Genomic DNA, 20,985 nt, shown 5'->3' with positions numbered 1-20,985 from the left:
GGAGGTGCTGCTGTGAGTGGGCATGTGCGCTTGTGCACGTGCGTGCGTGGTGTTGCAGTAGATAAAAACCATATACAGTCTATGATTTAAAAAAACAAACAAAAAAAAAACAGCTTTAAAATCAGTGTGGAAGTTTTGTATCTAGATGCAACTTCAGTTCAAATGCAGGTAGAAAACAAACAGCTTTAATATAATATTTACGAATTAGTTTACCTGCAGGTCTCTGGCTGCTCAGTTAAATTCCAGCTGTTAAAGACGGTTTTACATCTTATGTTGCTTTACAGTATATTTGGAATAGAAAACCAGTCTTATCATGATCTCAGCTTTTTGGGTGTTTATGTATTAATGAGGATGGTGGTTGGTGTATGGTTGTGTTGCTCCAGGATGGGCTGTTGGAGACTGGGAGGGACACAGTAGACCACTAGACTGAGCTGTATTTAATGTTTACAGTTATACATGTAGAGATTCGTCAATATGATTATTACCTCTACTACGACTGTCATTTAGCATTCTTTGTATTTTAACAGAGGTAATATTGTGGGGTGGGGAAAAAAGCCTGTTGCATTACATGTCAGCAGTCCACCGTGCCACCTTCCTATGATGTCCTCTGTTTGATTTCCTGCTTGTGTTCTCAGTATCATATGTACCTCACTTTGGATAAAAGCATCTGATAAATGACAATAGAATAGAATAAAATAGCAGACATGACATAAATAACACAAGCAGTAAATCAAACAGGAGAGTGGATGAGTGCAGGTCAGACTGCTGGGAGTCCAGTTGGACACATGTCCCGCCATGCAGTGTGAGAGGATTTTTCTTTTTGTTTGTTAAGATGAGGCTTCCTGATAGAAATTGTCAACATTTAATTTAATAATTTGATTCATTTTGAATGCTTAACTACCATATAACTGAGTGACCTGTCCTGTCGCTTTACATTCCAAGATTTACTCTGGAAAATAAAATGTTTTTATTATGTTTGTATTCTAGATTTATCATATACACAAATATTTTCCTGCAGGCATAATATCCAACTATCCAGAAAGGATAAATTTAATACATTTAAACCGTTGAGTCGCATATTTAATAAATATACTAGATTATTGAGCCTATATCCCCAATAAATGACACTTAAAGGTAAATAATGTTGCAAGGGTCAGTTCCTTTTGAAGATGAGCTTGTGTTGTCATTAATTTTTATAAAACTAAATCTGACAAATCTTAAAGAGGACCAGGACCGAGAAGACAGGACAGACTAGAAAGCCTAAATAAAAAGCATTTTTAATGCGTTGGTTCACAGAGATTCCTCTACGAAGTTGTGGGCTCAGCCCCCAATGTAATTATTAGTTAGTTTATTAGTTATTATTAGTTATTGTAAAGTAGGGACTAAGTTTACAAAAAAAAGAGGAGAAAGTGAATAAAATTAAGAAAAAAATGTAATGTTTTTGTTGTTTGCTGAACTATGCCAGCTTAGTTTTATATGTTAGTTTATTGTTATTTGGCTGTCTAATGAGACATTGGTTATGTTGTTAGCTGTTAAAACTTTGATGATTGGTATTTGTAATTTTTTTTTCTTACTTTAATGTATCTAATATTTATATATTTCGTTTCCCCTCTGAGGGAATGCCACCTTGTTGTGGTTTGGGGTTTGATGTTCTGCCCTGTTTTTGTTGTTTGTGATAGGCCTAACTATTTTAGCTTAGCTTAATAGTTTAGTTTATTTTTATTTGGCTGTCTAATGTGACATTTCTTTTGTTGTTGCTTGTTAAAACTTTGATCATTGATATTTCTTTTTTTTATTATTATTTTAATGTATTTATAATTTTTTTATTCCTTTCCCCTCTGAGGGATCGCCACCTTATTGTGGTCAGAGGGTTTGTGTGCCTCAGTGACCCTAAGAGCTACACCAGCAGGAGCTTCAGTTTCAGGTGGGACACCCAAGCTGGACAGGTCTTTGGTTCAAGGCCTGATGAAGTGCAATCTATTTCTTTAGAGTGTCAGACTCTAACAGTCCCATTAAGAAAACACTTACAAAAAACAATAACAAAAAGAGCACAAGCGTGATGTGCCCCCTTCACATATCTGCCTGTCCCCTCAAGTATGCATTCCTAGAGCCGGCCTTGAATGAAGTTCCACCAGATTTCCACTTAGTATGAATGTGATATTTTACCCTGCATGATAATAAGACTAACAACATTTGAGATGCTTGGATATCCAGAAAATGCATGATATTATTACTATTATGGGTAAACAAAAGACTGCTGTTCATTTTTAGAGAGCCACAACCAAAACAAAAGTAAGCAGATTATGTATAAACAAGATGATATATGGTTTCAGTATCAGAAGTATAAAAGATGCAAACATCAACCTCAGGTTTAAGTCTTGCAGGTAGAAAATTATTAACACAGTTTAGGCAAGGCAAGTTTATTTGTACAACATCTTTCATGTATAAAGTGCTTTACATGTAGGGTTGCCACCTTTCATAAATTAAAATAAGGGACACACACCACAGCTCCAACAACATACAAAAGGTAAAACAAGACTTTACAGTACAAAAACAAAACAAACAGAGCACCATGCTTGAAAAGGAGCAGGAAAAAGAAAATTTCTTGTAAAATCTGTCCCCCCCCCTTTTTTTTTTAAAGTAACATAACGCACTAATAAATGACTATTGATTTTCTTAGCGATATATAATGAAAAGAGGGAAAAAAATGACTGTCATAGCATAGCATGCCATATGTCTTAATATGTTCACTTTGTAAATGGATAATTTCCCACATTTTAACTTTTTGTGATAATTTCCACACATTAAGTTAAATTTCTCATTCATATAGTTATGTACAGTCACATTTACATGTACACAGATGTTTATACACTGCTCAAAAAAATTAGGGAAACACTAAAGTAACATGTTGTAAATCTGAATGAATGAAATATTTTTATTAAATACTTTGTTCTTTCCATAGCTGAATGTGCTGACAACAAAATCACACAGAAATTATCAATGAAAATCAAACATATCAACCCATGGAGGTCTGGATTTGGAGTTCTACTCCAAATGAAAGTGGAAAAACACATTACAGGCTGATCCAACTTTGATGTAATGTCCTTTAAACAAATCAACATGAGGCTCAGTAGTGTGTGTGGCCTCCGCGTACCTGTATGACCTCCCTACAACGCCTGGGCATGCTCCTGATGAGGCGGCGGATGTTCTCCTGAGGGATCTCCTCCCAGACCTGGACTAAAGCATCCGCCAACTCCTGGACAGTCTGTGGTGCAACTTGGCGTTGATGGATGGAGCGAGACATGATGTCCCAGATGTGCTCAGCTGGATTCAGGTCTGGGGAACGGGCGGGCCAGTCCATAACATCAATGCCTTCATGTTGCAGGAACTGCTGACACACTCCAGACACATGAGGTCTAGTATTGTCTTGCATTAGGAGGAACCCAGGGCCAACCGCACCAGCATATGGTCCCACAAGGGGTCTGAGGATCTCATCTCGGTACCTAATGGCAGTCAGGCTACCTCTGGCGAGCACATGGAGGGCTGTGCGGCCCTCCAAAGAAATGCCCCCCCACACCATTACTGACCCACTGCCAAACCGGTCCTGCTGGAGGATGAGGCAGCAGAACGTTCTCCACGGCGTCTCCAGACTCCGTCACGTCTGTCACATGTGCTCAGCGTGAACCTGCTTCCATCTGTGAAGAGCTCAGGGCGCCAGTGGAGAATTTACCAACCTTGGTGTTCTCTGGCAAACGCCAAACGTCCTGCACAGTGTTGGGCTGTAAACACAACCCCCACCTGTGGACGTCGGGCCCTCATACCACCCTCATGGAGTCTGTTTCTGACTGTTGGAGCAGACACATGCACATTTGTGTCCTGCTGGAGCTCATTCTGCAGGGCTCTGGCAGTGCTCCTCCTGTTCCTCCTTGCACAAAGAAGGAGGTAGCGGTCCTGCTGCTGGGTTGTTGCCCTCCCACGGCCTCCTCCATGTCTCCTGATGTACTGGCCTGTCTCCTGGTAGCGCCTCCATGCTCTGGACACGACGCTGACAGACACAGCAAACCTTCTTGCCACAGCTGGCATTGATGTGCCATCCTGGATGAGCTGCACTACCTGAGCCACTTGTGTGGGTTGTAGACTCCGTCTCATGCTACCACTAGAGTGAAAGCACCGCCAGCATTCAGACCAAAACATCAGCCAGAAAGCATCGGAACTGAGAAGTGGTCTGTGGTCTCCACCTGCAGAACCACTCCTTTATTGGGTGTGTCTTGCCAGTTGCCTAAAATTTAAATAGTTTAAATAGTTTCTGTCCTGTCCAACCCTCTGAATTAACTAAAATAATAGCTTCATCTAAACCATCCACCTGTATCTTAGACCCTCTCCCAACGAGCCTCTTTAAGGACATTTTCCCTTTAATTAATACATCACTACTAAATCTTATCAATATGTCTTTAGTGACAGGATATGTACCACAATCATTTAAAACTGCTGTAATCAAGCCTTTACCTAAAAAGCAATCTCTGGATCCAGAGGTGATAGCAAATTATAGACCTATATCTAACCTCCCGTTTATGTCCAAAATTCTGGAGAAAGTAGTTTCAGCTCAGCTACATGCCCACCTGAGCAGTAATAATTTATGCGAGGAGTTTCAGTCAGGATTTAGAGCTCATCATAGGACAGAGACGGCATTGGTGAAAGTTACTAATGACCTTCTTATGGCCTCAGACAAAGGACTTGTGTCCGTACTTATCTTGCTTGATCTTAGTGCTGCATTTGATACAGTCGATCATAATATTCTGTTACAGAGACTAGAACAGATGATTGGAATTACAGGTACAGCGTTAAGCTGGTTTAAATCATATTTATCTGATAGACTTCAGTTCGTTCATGTAAATGACAAGTCCTCCTCACAAACTACAGTAAGTCATGGAGTTCCTCAAGGTTCTGTACTTGGACCAATACTCTTCACGCTATATATGCTCCCTTTAGGCAAAATTATTAGACAGCATGGAATAAACTTTCATTGTTATGCAGATGATACTCAACTATACTTATCCTTTAAACCAGATGAAACAAATCAGCCCAATAGGCTACAAAATTGTCTCATAGACATAAAGACTTGGATGTCTAGAAATGTTCTCCTCTTAAACTCAGATAAGACTGAAGTAATTCTCGTTGGATCTGAAAAACTCAGAGCTAAATTTTCCGGTTTTGTAATGAACCTGGATGGCATTACTTTAGCTTCCAGTGCTACAGTGAGAAACCTTGGAGTAATATTTGACCCTGACCTGTCCTTTGGTCCACATATTAAGCAGGTTACTAAAACAGCCTTCTTTCATTTATGTAATATAGCCAAAATTAGGGACATTCTGTCTCAGAGTGATGCAGAAAAACTGGTTCATGCTTTTGTTACTTCGAGACTAGATTACTGTAACTCTCTATTACTGGGCTGTCCTAAATATGCCCTGAAAAGCCTTCAGCGGATCCAGAATTCTGTAGCCAGAGTCCTGACCAGAACCAGCAGGAGAGATCATATTTCTCCAGTTTTAGCCTCTCTTCACTGGCTGCCTGTTCAATCTAGAATAAAATTTAAAATCCTTCTCCTTACATATAAAGCCCTCCACAACCAGGCACCACTATATATCAAAGACCTCATTGTTCCTTATATACCAAGCAGAGTACTTCGTTCGCAGACTGCAGGCTTACTTGTGGTTCTTAGAGTCTCAAAGAGCCGAGCAGGAGGCAGAGCCTTTGGTTATCAGGCCCCTCTCTTATGGAATAAGCTCCCAGTTAGTGTTAGGGAAGCAGACACCCTCCCCACCTTTAAGACTAGGCTGAAGACTTATCTTTTTGATAAGTCCTATAGCTAGGGAAGGTTAGCATCCCTTAGTTATGCTGCTATAGGTTTAGACTGCTGAGGGACATTTCCTGATACACTGAGCTTCTTTCTTTTTCTTTTTATCTCTTTCTTTTAACCCCCCCCCCCCCCCCCCCATAACAGTGTTGCATCATTAACATGTATGTCTCCTGTCTCAGCAGGTCTCCCTGGCCGGGAGTAGCAGTTCCTGTTGTCTGTTGTCTTTCTGTCCTCTTCCCCCCACACAGCAGAGGCAGATGGCTGCCTGTCCTGAGCCGGGTTCTGCCGGAGGTTTCCTTCCTGTTAAAAGGGAGTTTTTTCCTTCCCACTGTTGCCAGTGTGCTTGCTCAGGATGGGAGATTGAGTTGGACTCAACTCAATCTGCTGGTTTCCTTATATAGGCTATTATGAATTGGCCTTCATTATGTTTTCCCCTCTGTCTGTAAAGCGTCTTGAGATGGCATTGCCGTGATTTGACGCTATATAAATAAAGTTGAATTGAATTGAATTGAAAATTTCCACCTCTTGTCTATTCCATTTGTACACCAGCATGTGGAACTGATTGTCAGTCAGTGTTGCTTCCTAAGTGGACAGTTCCATTTCACAGAAGTCCAGTTGACTTGGAGTTACATCGTGTTCTTTAGGTGTTCCTTTATTTTTTTGAGCTGTGTACATACATACATGTACATGTATAAATGTGCACATATGAAGCATGTACATATACAGACCGACATGCACATACAGCTGTGCTCATATTTATTCATAACCTTTCATTAAAGAAGGAAAAAAACAGCTGCCTGTAAAATAAGATGAAATTAACTAAAGTAATAATAAATAAAGATTTTATGAAAATCATGACATTATTTTCTGATTCTGGTTCAATAGGAATATTTTTTTTAAAAGCAAACAAATAAGATAATTTATTACATATTCCATCAGTCATAAAGCAATATTTAGTTGAACAATCCTGTAATGTTTCCGCTCCAGTCAGGTGTTTTCTGTTCCTCTCGGTCAGACTTCTGCACCTGTTGACAGGTATTTTGTCCCACTGTTCAACAGAAAAGTCTCTCATTTGTCCAGGACACATTTGTTTGTTTGTTTGTTTGTTTTTTCTTCAACTCAATGAAATGAAAAAACAGTTTCTTATATTACTAAATGATATTTTTTGCACATTTTTAGTTCTTGTTCCTTTTAAAGTCTCCAGTTATTTGAGTGACTGTTGTAAATTCAGCTTTTCTTTAATGAAAGGGGATGAAGACATATGAGCACAGCCGTACATACATTATACATAAAACAAAGTAATTCTGTCCTGCATGTTTGTAATATATGTTTTTTAGGATATTTTTAAATGTGATAGGAGTAGGACATAACATCATGTCATCACTTAAGTTGTTCCACAGTTTACCTCCTGTGGTTGTGATACAATGGTGTTTAGTTTGTGTGTTTATCTGTTTTTAGGATGCATGTACCTCGTAGTGCATCTGAACTCTCCCTCGTCTGAAACAACCCCTGGATACTTTGTGCTACTTTTTATGATTTACTGAATACATGAACTGTATGATTTTGAAATGGACTAGATCTCTAAATTTGAGAGCTTTCAAGAGAAAAAAGAGTTGATGTGCGTGTTGTCCTTCATACTTAACATGCATCAGTTACCCAAATAAAATAAACCATAATAATGCACAAGTTATCGTTTGACATCCTATTATTAACTAAGCAAAACACACTAAAAATGATTCAAAAAGCATCATAAAGCTACAAAATGTCATACCAATGATCCTGACATCCCATGAATATCATATAAGTTATTTAAGAGAGCACAGACCCATGTAGAGCATGAAACACTCCAGTCAGGACGTACTGTTGTTCACCACATTCCCAGTCTAACATGTCAACTTGTTGTGTTGCAAACACAAACTAATATATTCTGTGGCGAAGCAGCAGCATGTTAGCAAGAAGATAATAAAAAGTGTTTCATTACATGTACAATAACATCCCTCATAGGAACCTGCATGCCTTTATCTTTAGACTGTTTCTCTTCTTTCCTTCTCTTTCTGAACTGGGCGCCTCATGGTTTCTGTGGTCTTTGGTCCATCATACCACACCTTTAACTCGACTAAACATCATCACCTTTCCATCCGTCAAACACCCAGAGCTAAGACTGATGTCATGTGAACAAATTCACCTTGATGCAGATCCGTGTTTTCTTTTTCTTTTTTCCCTTTTTTTAAAAAACATTTTAACGTAAGAATGTAACATTATACATATGTGTTAGTTTCATAAATGAAATATTAATATATATAAATATGGATGCAGTAGTGTGTGGTGACCTGCGTCCGGGTAAGGGAACATTTAAGCCAATAGTTGTCATTATCACAGGAGTTTCTGAGCCGCACTTAGTCTGGTCCCTTCCCTAGAAACCTGTTTGCCATGGGGGACCCTACCAGAGGCATAAAGCCCCCGACAACATAGCTACTAGGATCTTCAGGACACACAAACCCCTCCACCACGATAAGGTGGCGACTCAGGGAGGGGGAAAATGTTATATTATATTATATTATATTATATATTATATATAATATATTATAGATTATAATCTTATAATTATTATAATAATTGTTATTTTATATAATATATATTATTATATGTATTTATTAAATATATCTTTTATATATATATATATATATTTATTTATTTTTTTTAATTATTATTATTGATTTATTTTTTTGTTTTTGTTTTTTTGGGGACCTTCAGCAGATTTTGGGGTGTGGTCTTTGCTACCGTGTTGGTGGAGATGTACCGGTGGATTCTTTCAGACTTCTCCACTGAGACGGTATCTTTGGTTTTTTAGACTTCACATCTGGTGTGAAGTCCTCCACTGGTCCAGAAACTTCCTGAGGATGGAAGTCCACTTGCTCTGAGACCGCCTGTGGCTCTGAGACCGCCTGTGGTTCTGAGACCGCCTGTGGCTCTGAGACCGCCTGTGGCTCTGAGACCGCCTGTGGTTCTGAGACCGCCTGTGGCTCTGAGACCGCCTGTGGTTCTGAGACCGCCTGTGGTTCTGAGACCGCCTGTGGCTCTGAGACCGCCTGTGGCTCTGAGACCGCCTGTGGTTCTGAGACCGCCTGTGGCTCTGAGACCGCCTGTGGCTCTGAGACCGCCTGTGGCTCTGAGACCGCCTGTGGTTCTGAGACCGCCTGTGGTTCTGAGACCGCCTGTGGCTCTGAGACCGCCTGTGGTTCTGAGACCGCCTGTGGCTCTGAGACCGCCTGTGGTTCTGAGACCGCCTGTGGCTCTGAGACCGCCTGTGGTTCTGAGACCGCCTGTGGCTCTGAGACCGCCTGTGGCTCTGAGATCGCCTGTGGCTCTGAGATCGCCTGTGGTTCTGAGACCGCCTGTGGTTCTGAGACCGCCTGTGGCTCTGAGACCGCCTGTGGTTCTGAGACCGCCTGTGGCTCTGAGACCGCCTGTGGTTCTGAGACCGCCTGTGGCTCTGAGACCGCCTGTGGTTCTGAGACCGCCTGTGGTTCTGAGACCGCCTGTGGTTCTGAGACCGCCTGTGGCTCTGAGACCGCCTGTGGTTCTGAGACCGCCTGTGGCTCTGAGACCGCCTGTGGTTCTGAGACCGCCTGTGGTTCTGAGACCGCCTGTGGTTCTGAGACCGCCTGTGGCTCTGAGACCGCCTGTGGTTCTGAGACCGCCTGTGGCTCTGAGACCGCCTGTGGTTCTGAGACCGCCTGTGGCTCTGAGACCGCCTGTGGTTCTGAGACCGCCTGTGGCTCTGAGACCGCCTGTGGCCCTGTTGACCGCCTGTGGCCCTGTTGACCGAGCGGGACGGCCTGATTCCGACACCAGATCCAGGACGCCGGAGCAGCTGCTGCCTGCCAGCTTGAGCTGGACAGTAAATTCTGCGACCTTCCACTCCAGATCTTTTATCGTCTCCTCTTGACACGTCATCTTGGACGTCAGTTCCTGGTTGGATTTAATCTCCTTTTCCAAACATTGTTTTACATTTTCCAGCTCCAGGTTCTGGATCTGGAGCTCTACCAGTCTGGGTTCACTCTGCCCTTCTGGGTTTGATGCATCGGAGGACTGCTGCAGTTCCTCCATGATGTTCTTGTGTTTCTTCAGCTCCTGCTCAAAATGCTTCCTGAGACGGCGTTCTTTTTCTCGTTGCTGGTCCGCCTCTGCAAACATTTTCCAGCAGCTCTCGGATTCCTTTTCAGCTTTATTTCGCTTTTCCTTTTCCAGAGTGAGAAGTTGGTTTTTCTTCTGCAGCTTGAGCTTCAGATCTTCCACCTCATTGGTTTGGTAGTCCAGCTGGTTCTGGGTGGACTGAGATTCTTGCTCCGCTTTAATCCTCTTCTCTTTCTCCGCCGTGAGAAACTGGTTTTTCTTCTGCAGTCTTGCTCTGAGATCCTCCACCTCACTTCTCAGTTTGGCCAGTTGGTTTTGGTGGCCTTGTGATCTCCGAACGCTGTCTGCAGGATCTGGGAACCTCCGTTCTCTCTGTGGGATGTCGGGGCCAGTTGGTTTTGGTGGCCTTGTGATCTCCGAACGCTGTCTGCAGGATCTGGGAACCTCCGTTCTCTCTGTGGGATGTCGGCTGCACAGTCAGCTGTCTTGGATAGTATCCCGTCATTCCCGGTTTCTTCTGCACGGGGTTTTGCAGGGTTTCCAGGAGCTGCTGGATGGGACTGCTCCCTCTGGACACAGCCAGCTTTCTCAGTGGTGTCCTGGGAACGTGGAAGATCTTGTGTTTCTTCATGGGACTGGTCACCAACCAGCGTGTCCTTTGAAGACGTGGATGGTGCAGTCAGGTTGTCGCGCTGCTCCTCTTTAAAAGCAACATTTTCCATGTCGTAATTTAAGGGTTTTAGCCGGGTGATGGGCTCCATTTCTCTTTCCTCATCACTGTTGCCAAAACTGAAGATAAATGTCTCCTGAATGTCGTCTTCAGGGAAGTCCAGCTCCTCATCTCTACTCCACAGTTCTTCCTCAACAGAGGTTTCAGATGGAGTTTGCTCCTCATTCAGGGCGACATTTTCTCCGTCGTGATATGGCGTCGTAAGGAGGGTGATGGGCTCCATTTCATTTCCTTCAGTAGTGTTGCCAAAAGTGAAAACAAATGAGTCTAGATCGACCTCTTCAGGGGCGCCCAGTTCTTCCTCTACAATATCGCCCCAAAGCCTTGATGTCTGGCTCTTCTTTACGTCCATTTCTGCTTTGCTTGGATTCAAACAATTGATGTTTCTCGACATGGTGCCCAAAGATCTGTTAAAATCTTTGATTATTCTTGTAAAATGCAAAATTTCTCAAAGAATTTAGAAAGATCCGTCAAAGTCTTTGGGTAAACTTGATGTCCAACAATAAACCGTTCCTTCAATTCTTCTTTCTGTACCAAACAATCTTGAAAAGATTCGAAAATCAATCCAGATGCTTCTTCAACTCGTCTCCGCACTCGATGATCCTACAAAGAAATGAGCCGGAACTCTGACCTTTATATAAGGTGGAATTACATCTCATTTTCTGATGTCATCGTTGCCTTTAATCAGGGCTGTGATGTCATCGTGATGCTGCATGGATCCTAAGATCAAAACTAAATGACCTGCCAGTCTCCTTGTTGCTAGGCAACATGAGACAGGTGATTTCAGAATTCAGTGTTTAAATGTAAACAGATCAGATGAACCTCTGACCTGCTGATCTCAGACCAGCAACATCAGAACCTGTTCAGAGTTTGAGTTTCAGCTGTTTTTAATTCAGCTGCTTTTACCTGAGAAAATTAAACTTTTGTTTTCAGGTGATCAATGATGTTAATCATCTTTCACTCGGCTCAGCAGATGTCCCTTTGAGGTCTTTTACAAATGGAGAAAGTCTTGTTTAATCCAGTGGACCTCAGACTTTATGAACTACAACCCCAAGATTACATACAATGGTGTTTGTGCACCGTCCCTTAGTGTGAATGTGGCACCAGGTGGAGACCACCATGTCCTCTGGAAGAACTGCAGGAACCAGGGAGTCTGTAACTTCTAGTTCCTGACATTCTGGAAAGAACTGCTGTGGCATCCACTGCCATATTTTCTCTTCAGCTTTTCATCATATCTTTGCTTTTATTGCTTTCCATCACAGTACAGCGTTGAGGTTGTTAGAAACAGTAAAGTGCTGCTAAAGAACTGCAGTGATTTTATCCTGTGGATTTCACATTTTATTCAGTCATTCGTTAATTCATTCAGTCATTCATTATTTAATTCAGTCATTCGTTAATTCATTCAGTCATTCATTATTTAATTCAGTCATTCGTTAATTCATTCAGTCATTCATTCATTATTTCATTCATTCATTTTCTGAACTGCTTATTCCAATTCAGGGTCGCGGGGAAGCTGGAGCCTATCCCAGCCAGCTTTGGGCGACAGGCAGGGTACACCCTGGACAGCTTGCCAGTCCATCGCAGGGCCACACAGAGAGACGAACAACCACACTCACTCCTAGGGGCAATTTAGAGTGACCAATTAACCTAACATGCATGTTTTTGGATGGTGGGAGGAAGCCGGAGTACCCGGAGAGAACCCACGCATACACGGGGAGAACATGCAAACTCCACACAGAAAGGCCACTGACCAAACCAGCCAAGGATCAAACCAGCAACCTTCTTGCTGTGAGGCCACATTGCTAACCACTGTTCCACCGTGCAGCCCTTATTTCATTCAGTCATTCATTTATGTTTCTTCTCTACACCAGCTGGTCTGATTTATGGTCACCAGAAGCTGCAGACATGGAGAAATGAGAGGAAAAATAAAGATGTAAAAACAAATGAGGAGAAACACAACAGTAAAGTCTTTTGTTAGATATTTTCTTTTTAAAGACAGGAGAAGAGTTCTGCTGTAATCGTTTCTCTTATAAATCGGTTGCTGGGAATGTTGTCTGTAAGACAGACACCATGAATAACAGCTGTAGGTAGGACACAGGTAGGTGCATCATGATATAACGCCTCCTTCACCAAATTCATCAAAGCTTGAGGAACTGCATTTAGAATCACAGAGAATTGTTTTCTTTTTTACAACATTCAAAGTTAAACTTGGTGATGAAAGTCTCATGTTTCATAAAGTCCGGGGGATAAAAGTTTCAGACATCAGTTTTGGTTTTTTTTTCTTGATGATTTTTTCTTTTTTGTTTTTATTGAAATGTATTTACAATACAATACAATGGATATACAGGAGAATTTCATAACACACAACTCAAGCTCAGGGGCAGCATCATCGTTCTGGTTTTCACAGCTTTTGAATTTGTGCAAAATTTCAATGACTTCATGTACATATGGACATAACAGGAAAACTGACATATTTGGTTTTTGCTTAGAAAATTTACAACAATGTATGTGAAATTTAGCAAGTAGAGTGAGGAGGTTAATTACAAATCTTATTGTGTGTGGAAGGAGACAACTAAAACACCCAAATAAAACATAATCAGGCTTCATCCTAACATGATACTCCAGTTTCCTACTGATGTACAGATTAACATAATTCCAGAAGGAGCACAGAAAAGATGACATATAGTTTCATCTGCTTGTTGACAGAAGGAACAGAGATGTTCTACATTTTTATGGGTTTTTGCCAGAAAAACATTAACTGGATAGCACCTGTGGAGTGACCAGACCTTTTTCCAGTTTACATCAGGATATTCATTATTCCAGATAAAAACAGAGGCAGGTTTACAACTCAGATCTCTGAATTAATTCTCTAATGGTTTCAGACATCAGTTTTTTGTTTTTATTTATAATTTCAATTCTTTTACAAAATTTACAACAGTCTTCAAAAAGAAAAAAAAGAGAGACATCAAAAGACTATACAAAAAGCAAAAAGGGACATAGGACACTAATGAGAAGAGAGTTAAAAATTAAATAAAGTAAAGAAAATAAAAATAAATAAACAAATAAAAGGGTAAATGCGAGTTACAGAAATAAGTTACATTTGTTACAAATATCCTTTGTTTTTTTGCCTTTTTGTTGTTTGAGTCTGAGATTGTATCAAGATACAATACGTTACTTTTACTTCCGTTATAAAGAGATTAAAAAGTGGTTTTCTATGCATTACTTTATTTTTGTGAATGTGGAACTTTGCGAAAAACAGGATGAGGTTGATCAGAAATATGACAGGGGAATCTTTCTTCTTAAGATCTGTGATGTTTTCAGACATCTGTAGCTTTTCCCCGACACCTGGCGGTGAGGTGAGGAGGCTGGTTGCGCCACGGCATGTGAACATCCAGCAGGTGGCGCCACCGCAGGTGAACATCCAGCAGGTGGCGCCACCGCAGGTGAATATCCAGCAGGTGGCGCCACCGCATGTGAATATCCAGCAGCCGCGGCGGTGAAACCAGAGCAGAAGAAGAGCCGCCAGCCGGAGGAAGGGGCTTCGGGTTAGCATGTTAGCAACATCATGTAACGGTGGCGGTGTGGATGTTTCAGTAAATCAGAAAGCCAGATGAGCCTTCCTGCTCCAAAACGGGGTGTTTAAGATGGCAGGCGAGGAGGAGAGGGGGGGTGGTTCGTGTCAAAGTCAAGGTGAGAGAGCTGCTCCCGGGTTCATCTGTTTACTGTTTGTTTCTCTTTGTTAAAACTCCCCTTTTATTTACAAACATCAGACTTGGACTAAAACAGAAACTCTCTGTTTTCTGTTTTTCTTTGTTTGTTTTAACAGAACAAACACGAGCAGCAGACTCCCACCTGTGTGTTGCTGTGTTTTGATGTCGCCTGCTATGTTGTTTTTTTTTGGGGGGGGGGGGGGGGGGGGGTTGTTTATTTGTTTATTTTTTGGTCTCTTTAGCTATTGGTCCTTCTGGTCATTTTGGCAGACGACAGTTAGGTGGTTTTACGTGACACTTTGTTTGGTTTGACATCATAAAATCCATCTGTCTGATGTCGTGAACCTTCACAGGTTGAGCTGACGTCACCTCCCTGCTCAGTGCGTGTGAGCACGCGAGCGCCTAATGACGTCATATGTAACCTGGAGGCCTTGTGTTGACAATAAAATATTAGATCCTATTATTTTCAATTAAACAGTGCTTTATCAGACCAAAGTGGGAGATTTTTTTGTAGCAATATGAGGAATAAATAGACACGAAATAGTCCTTTTTAATTATGTAAAGCTGCTGCTGTTGTTGATTAAAAAACTGTTTAATTAAAGAGACATTTCTTTATCGTTAATCTGTTTCATAAATACAGATGTCAGTGAATAGCAGATTAGGATTAAATAATCAATAAAAGAAGAAATAGGAGAAGTTTCTCATTTAAACAGACAGGTTTGTGAAAAAAAATAGCTAAATGTTTAAAATATTAAAGGAGACCAAAACAAAACATCCGATAATAAAGTTCACTACAACCCAAATCCCAAAAAGCTGAGACACTTTTTAAATGTAAATAAAAACTAACATCAATTGTGAATTTTAATTATTATTTTATTAAAGTTTATTAACACCACATTTTGTTTCTAGTGGAACATAAACAACACATCAGATGTTGAAACTGAGACAATATACAATATATATATTTACTTTATGAGGTTATTTTCCAAATTAGCTGTAAAAGGTTTTTCTTTTTCTTCCTCTGTTGCTCAGGATGGGGGATTGGATCCTGTTCAAGTCCATGAAATCTGTCGGCCTTCCTTAAATCTGCTATGTTTTATGAACTGGATAGAATTGATGTGTCTGGAAAGCACGTTTAGATGACATTCTTGTAGAGTGGTGCTATATAAATAAAGTAGACTTGAATTGAAATGCTCTTCAAGTTGTTTTTGATTTGTACCGTCTACCTTTTCAACCTTTTGCTTGTCTTATTACTTTTTACAGATGTGTTGCTGCCATCTGTCTTACAATGAGCTCACTTTTATCTGTAGAATGATAAAATGTCTCATTTTGAACATCTGATATGTTGTTGATGTTCTACTGGAAATAAATAAAATCTGGGTTTGTGAGATTTGCAGGTCATTTCGTTTGTTTTTGTTGACATTTCACACATCGTGCCAACCTTAATGACGTAGTGACTGGAAATAAACACAACTAGGAAAATTCTTTTTTATGTTTTGCATTCACTCATTTTTTTGCCTTTCCACAATTATATCTTCTCCTTGCTGTTTCCATAGTAACCACTTCCAAAGGGACTTGAAACAGAAAGAATGAACTCATTTAAAACAACGTAAAAACAGAAACATCACTCAGGTTCATACGCTAAGATTTTTTCCATCTTACTGATCTCTTATCTGCTTCACGTCTGCATTGCATTGTGGGAAATGTAGGCTTTTATTTTTCTCAAATATGAAGACTTTCCACTTGCATATCGTGTTGAAGTGAATGAAATTTGACTACACTGCATGTCTGTGTAAAGTTCTGAATGCAAATATTTATTTTCACCCAGGCTGTGTAAAAGACAGCGATTAGGTCATAATATTACCTGGAAAAGTACTTTTATGTGACATGATTACAGGTTACACACATGTTGACGTGTGCACCTGCATCTTGGTTGTAGTTTTAAAATGATGTATAATGGGTCTGTGGTTCTGACCCTGCAAACATCTCGGTCTGCTGTCACAAACCAGGAAAAGGCTTTAAAGGCTCGAGGAGACCTGGAATGCTCCGACTGAACCGGGATGTTGTAACTTATAAACAGTTTTCTGGGCTGACAAGATAAAGCTGTTTATTCAGCACACAGCCTCTTAAATATTATTTTATCTCTTCTGATAAAAGAACAGAAGAGATAAAATAATATTTAAGAGGCTGTGTGCTGAATAAACAGCTTTATCTTGAATATAATTCCAATCTTATTGTCATAATTTCCCTTTGCAATGGAAATGTTGTAGAGACAAGAAATGAAACAAAGTGCTTTTACATTATTTACTGCAGTTTGTGACACAAAACTGCTACTTTTCACGGCAGCAGCTTCAAAGACCCAACATGGGGATGTGATATAAAACTACAGGAACGGGACCCATCAGGCACAAAAGTCACTGATGAATGAACAAACTGAGACCAAGTTCTCTGTAAACGGAGGAGGAGTTTGCAGGAAAGCAAATGGCTGGCGTGTTGCGACGTTTAGCTGCTGGGAACGGTCACAACGTTTTGCTTGTTGGGAAACAGTCATGCAAAGTTTGGTAAAATGTCTCTGAGTTCATTTCTTTCTAAACCACCAGGGTTGGTGAAACTAGCGTGTGGTTGATTATCCGGGAAACTGATTTAGTTGCAGCATGTTGTTATTTTAATGACGTATTACCTGCAGATTTTCTCAGCCCCCTTTGGACGACTAATTCAGCATCCATCCTACCTGTACTGTTAGTCCTCCCTAGTCTGTCAATCAGTCTTAAGTTGACTTCCTCGTTCTGCATCTTTCTTTCCCTCGCTTCATCTGATGAGGTCGTCTTGCTTTTTTTCCTGAATCGGCCAAGAGGTTCGTTTAAAAGCTAGTGGTGTGTTTATATCCGCTGACTAATGTGTGACACGGTGCGTAAAGCTGCAACGTCACACGGTGTCCTGGAAGGACAAGTTTATTAAAGTGTGTTTTCTCAGCCTTGACATGCTGCTGGACAGCGGCGGCTTCAGAAATGAACATGATAGATGTCACCTTGGCATCAAACGAGTCCAACACAAAGTTTTTAGGCTGGAAAGTAACATCTTGCATCTTTTAAGCTGAATTTAGCTGATTTTCCCACTTTGTTGCCCCTTAATGACAGCTAATTCAGCAGATGTCTTGCATCCTGTCTCTTCTCTGAGCCCTCTCCAGCCAGTAAAAGTCATTCTGATGTTGACTTTTGTCTTTTTGCTCTCACTTTCAGTGAAACGATTTTGCATTTCTGTGCTGAAACAACCATGGTGCTGATTCACAACAGCCAGTGTGTTGGTAACAAAGCGGAAAGAGTTGCAGAATGCAGTTTCTCAGCCTCAAGATGCTGCAGGGCAACGTTAGCGCCAGGGGTGTTTGGAATGATTGCTAGAGTGCTTTCAACACAAGTCAGAAGCACAGAGTTTAAATGTAGAAAAGTTGATGTAATGCTTTAGAAAAGAAAAAATATTTTTTTTAATTAGTCAAATTTAGCAAGAACACAGTCCTGCAGCCAAACAGCAGGTGCATGAGGGGCACATGTTCTTTCAAAATTATGTTTTGCTGTTTTCAGGAACTCCAGATATTTTTCAGTGAATGTTAACTTTGTTAAATCTGTTACGATCAGAAAAGCAAAAAAAAAAAAAAAAAACTGTCTCCTAACAGCTGTCAGAAATGTATCTTTGCATTTCTGGTTATCTCCGCCAAGGAGGTTGTGTTTTCATTGAGTTTGCTTTTTTGTCTGTTGGCAACATAACTCAAAAAGTTATGGATGTATTTTGATGAAATCTTGGAGATATGTTGGGATATGTGTGGGAGTGTAATGAGGAACAAATGATGAAATCTTGGTGGAGATCCAGAAGAGATCCTGGATTCTAGTTTTTAAATAAAAAGTACAAAGCAGACGCCGCGCCACTGACAACCACGTCATCGTATGCAGTGGGCGTGTGCGTAACGCGCGTAACTTTGGCTATGATTGGCTAATCGGTATGAACGACCCCTCTTTCTAATCATGTGATACGGTAGAATCACGCTGATGTCATCATGTTTACATAAATGTGACCAATCGGCACCGACAAAGCAGGAAATGTTTGTGATGCTGAATGACTGACAGCCGTTGTTGTCCAATCAAACTGATGTTACTGGGCAGAAAATGGTGATTTTGTCCGCCTGACAACTCCCGAAGCACCGTGGGAAACGTAGTCGCTTTACTGAATGCCGTTTTATGTTGGTGGATTAAAGTTTTGGAGCCAAAACAGCAAAGGTAAACAGAATATGTAATGATGTTTGTCAAATGTGATGCATAAATTCAGCTTCTTCTGACTGGTTGAGTGAATCTTGCTCATAGCGAACTGTGGGATGTGTGCTTTCATTTGAGGTGCTGTTTATTCGTTTCCATGCCGCTGGGTGGACACGAGGGTCCAATATTTTTGTTTACATATTCCTGTGGACTTTGTTTACTTGGTCTTTTAATTACCTCTGCCAAGGAGGTTGTGTTTTCACCAGTTTGTTTGTATGGTTGTCTGTTAGCAACATTACTCAAAAAGTTATTGATGGATTTTGATTACATTTTCAGGAGATGTTGGGGGTCTCACAAGGAACAAATGATTACATCTTGGTGGAGATCCGGAAGAGATCCTGGATTCTGGATCACTTTGAAGTTATGTTAGGTGTTAATCACAACATGCTTGGCGGAGGTCTGCGCTCTCTGAGGGCTTTTCTGGTTTTATCTGTTTTAAGCAACGCATCCTAGTGAAGTTTTCTCTTTAAACAAACTACTTTGTGCACAATTTTTGCAAAAAGTTCTGTGCAAAACGGGAACATTTAAGGTAATTTCATGAAGTAAATAACATGCATATTATGTCATTTATAAGCTGGTGGAGTGTTTCCTCTCATTGTGAGTTTCATCCTCAGAATAACTTGTTAGTCATGATGTTTTAAAGCAGGGATCACCCGTCCTGGTCCTGGAGGACCGGTGTCCTGCAGGGTTTCTGTATTGAGCAGACATGAGCTTGTCTGGGTCTGAGTCAGGAGTTTTCCAGCAGGGACACTAGGAGAACCTGCAGGACACCGGCCCTCCAGGACCAGCGTTGGGGATCCCTGCTTTAAAGGTTGTGATGCGTTTCCTTTCAGAAATGCGACGGAGTGCTGCCTGTGGAGTTTCGCTCCTTTGCTGTTGATCCTCAGATAACCTCGCTGGAGGTGCTGCAGCACATACTTATCCGAGCCTTCGATCTGAACGGGTAAGCGTTCACACACACAGTTGAGATGTGGTGAAGCCTTTATATCCATCGTGATGAAACTGGCTGTGTTTCCCACCAGGAAGCGGAATTTCGCCATCAGTTATCTGTCTCGGGATCGGAGCGGCGTCGAAATGTACCTGTCCCTGCTGTCCGACGGGGATCTGGATGTGGCGTTTGTCGGCGCGGCTAAACCCTTCCTGCAGCTGAAGATGGACGTGAAGCCTTCAGAAGACAGTAAGGACACAAGTTCATCCTGAAAGCATAAAAAGAAATCTGAAATATAAACCTCAAAGCGAACAAATTTCAGGTCAATCAGTGTGAAATGTTCGCTTGTAGTGACATGGAGTAAGTAGCTGACACACATTATTTAAGCAGACTGATTTTAACAGATGGTTTAAGGTGTTTCATTATGTATTCTATATATTATGTGTTTTTAACTAAACAATATCATCAGGAAGAATGATGGCTAAATACTGACTGACTCACACACATATACAACCTACAAGGAGAATAAAGACCCAACTGGGACTTTAAACAACAACAACTGGCTTTACGTAATGATGAAAGCGGCTGTAGTTAAGTTACGACTGCTTTATGACACGGTGAGTCGAACATCAGCTTGTTATGAAACTAGGAAAGATGGACGTTAAGAGACAGAAATGCTCAAACATGTTTTGCTTTTGCGACGTGAGTAAGAATGAGCTGCTTTATCAGCATGATTTTTTTTTTCACCATTTTGCTGAAGTGGGTGAATTTCTCTCCTTCCCGTCCCAATTTAGTCCGGTAAAGCTTTTCAGTGTAGCCTCGCAGACTCGACTCATGTCTTCATGGTTGGGATGCTGCATTCGTTTCAGCGTTTCAGAGGAAAAGTATTTTTTGAATAATTATTTTCTGTCAACACCCTCAAAAGTCTCACTGCAGACATTGCAAACTAAACTAAAATTAACCACAGGAATCAGAAGGGTGACTGTTTGGCTGCGCTAGCCGTCGGCCAGTTTATTTGGTTAAATTAAAAGAAACACAAGCTGCCTTTTTGGTGCCTGTGTTTCTACCTATCATCATCTGATGAGAAAGTAAAAAAATCCTCCGTACTGCCACACCTTCTCTCCACACAGGGAGGCCCGTTGCGTCTGGTCCTTTGACACTCGTCTCGGTCCACAGGCTCTGCTGCACAGATCCTTACCCAAATGAGCAGTAAATGATATGGGAGGGGGGCTGCACAACCTGCCCATCAGGCATCAATGCAAAGTCAAAGGAGCCCGCGCTGCAAATAATTCTTCCATTTCGACACATTTTGTGCTTTT

At 41.2% G+C, this 20,985-nt stretch overlaps 1 protein-coding gene across 1 annotated transcript in view; it reads left to right on the top strand.

The window, feature by feature from the left end:
* Positions 1–14,368: 14,368 nt before the first annotated feature.
* Positions 14,369–20,985, top strand: part of tbc1d25 (TBC1 domain family, member 25) — a gene marked incomplete at its 5' end in the record, with an annotated part of 14,396 nt that continues 7,779 nt past the window's right edge. The window contains 4 exon segments of the mRNA XM_079238897.1: positions 14,369–14,389; positions 14,391–14,414; positions 19,572–19,681; positions 19,761–19,915. Of these exon segments, the coding sequence (XP_079095023.1) occupies positions 14,369–14,389; positions 14,391–14,414; positions 19,572–19,681; positions 19,761–19,915 (310 nt within the window).

Source organism: Telmatherina bonti (assembly GCF_933228915.1).
Source record: "Telmatherina bonti genome assembly, chromosome: 4".
NCBI classification, from domain to species: domain Eukaryota; kingdom Metazoa; phylum Chordata; class Actinopteri; order Atheriniformes; family Telmatherinidae; genus Telmatherina; species Telmatherina bonti.
This window is presented reverse-complemented; position numbering and strand designations above follow the sequence as displayed.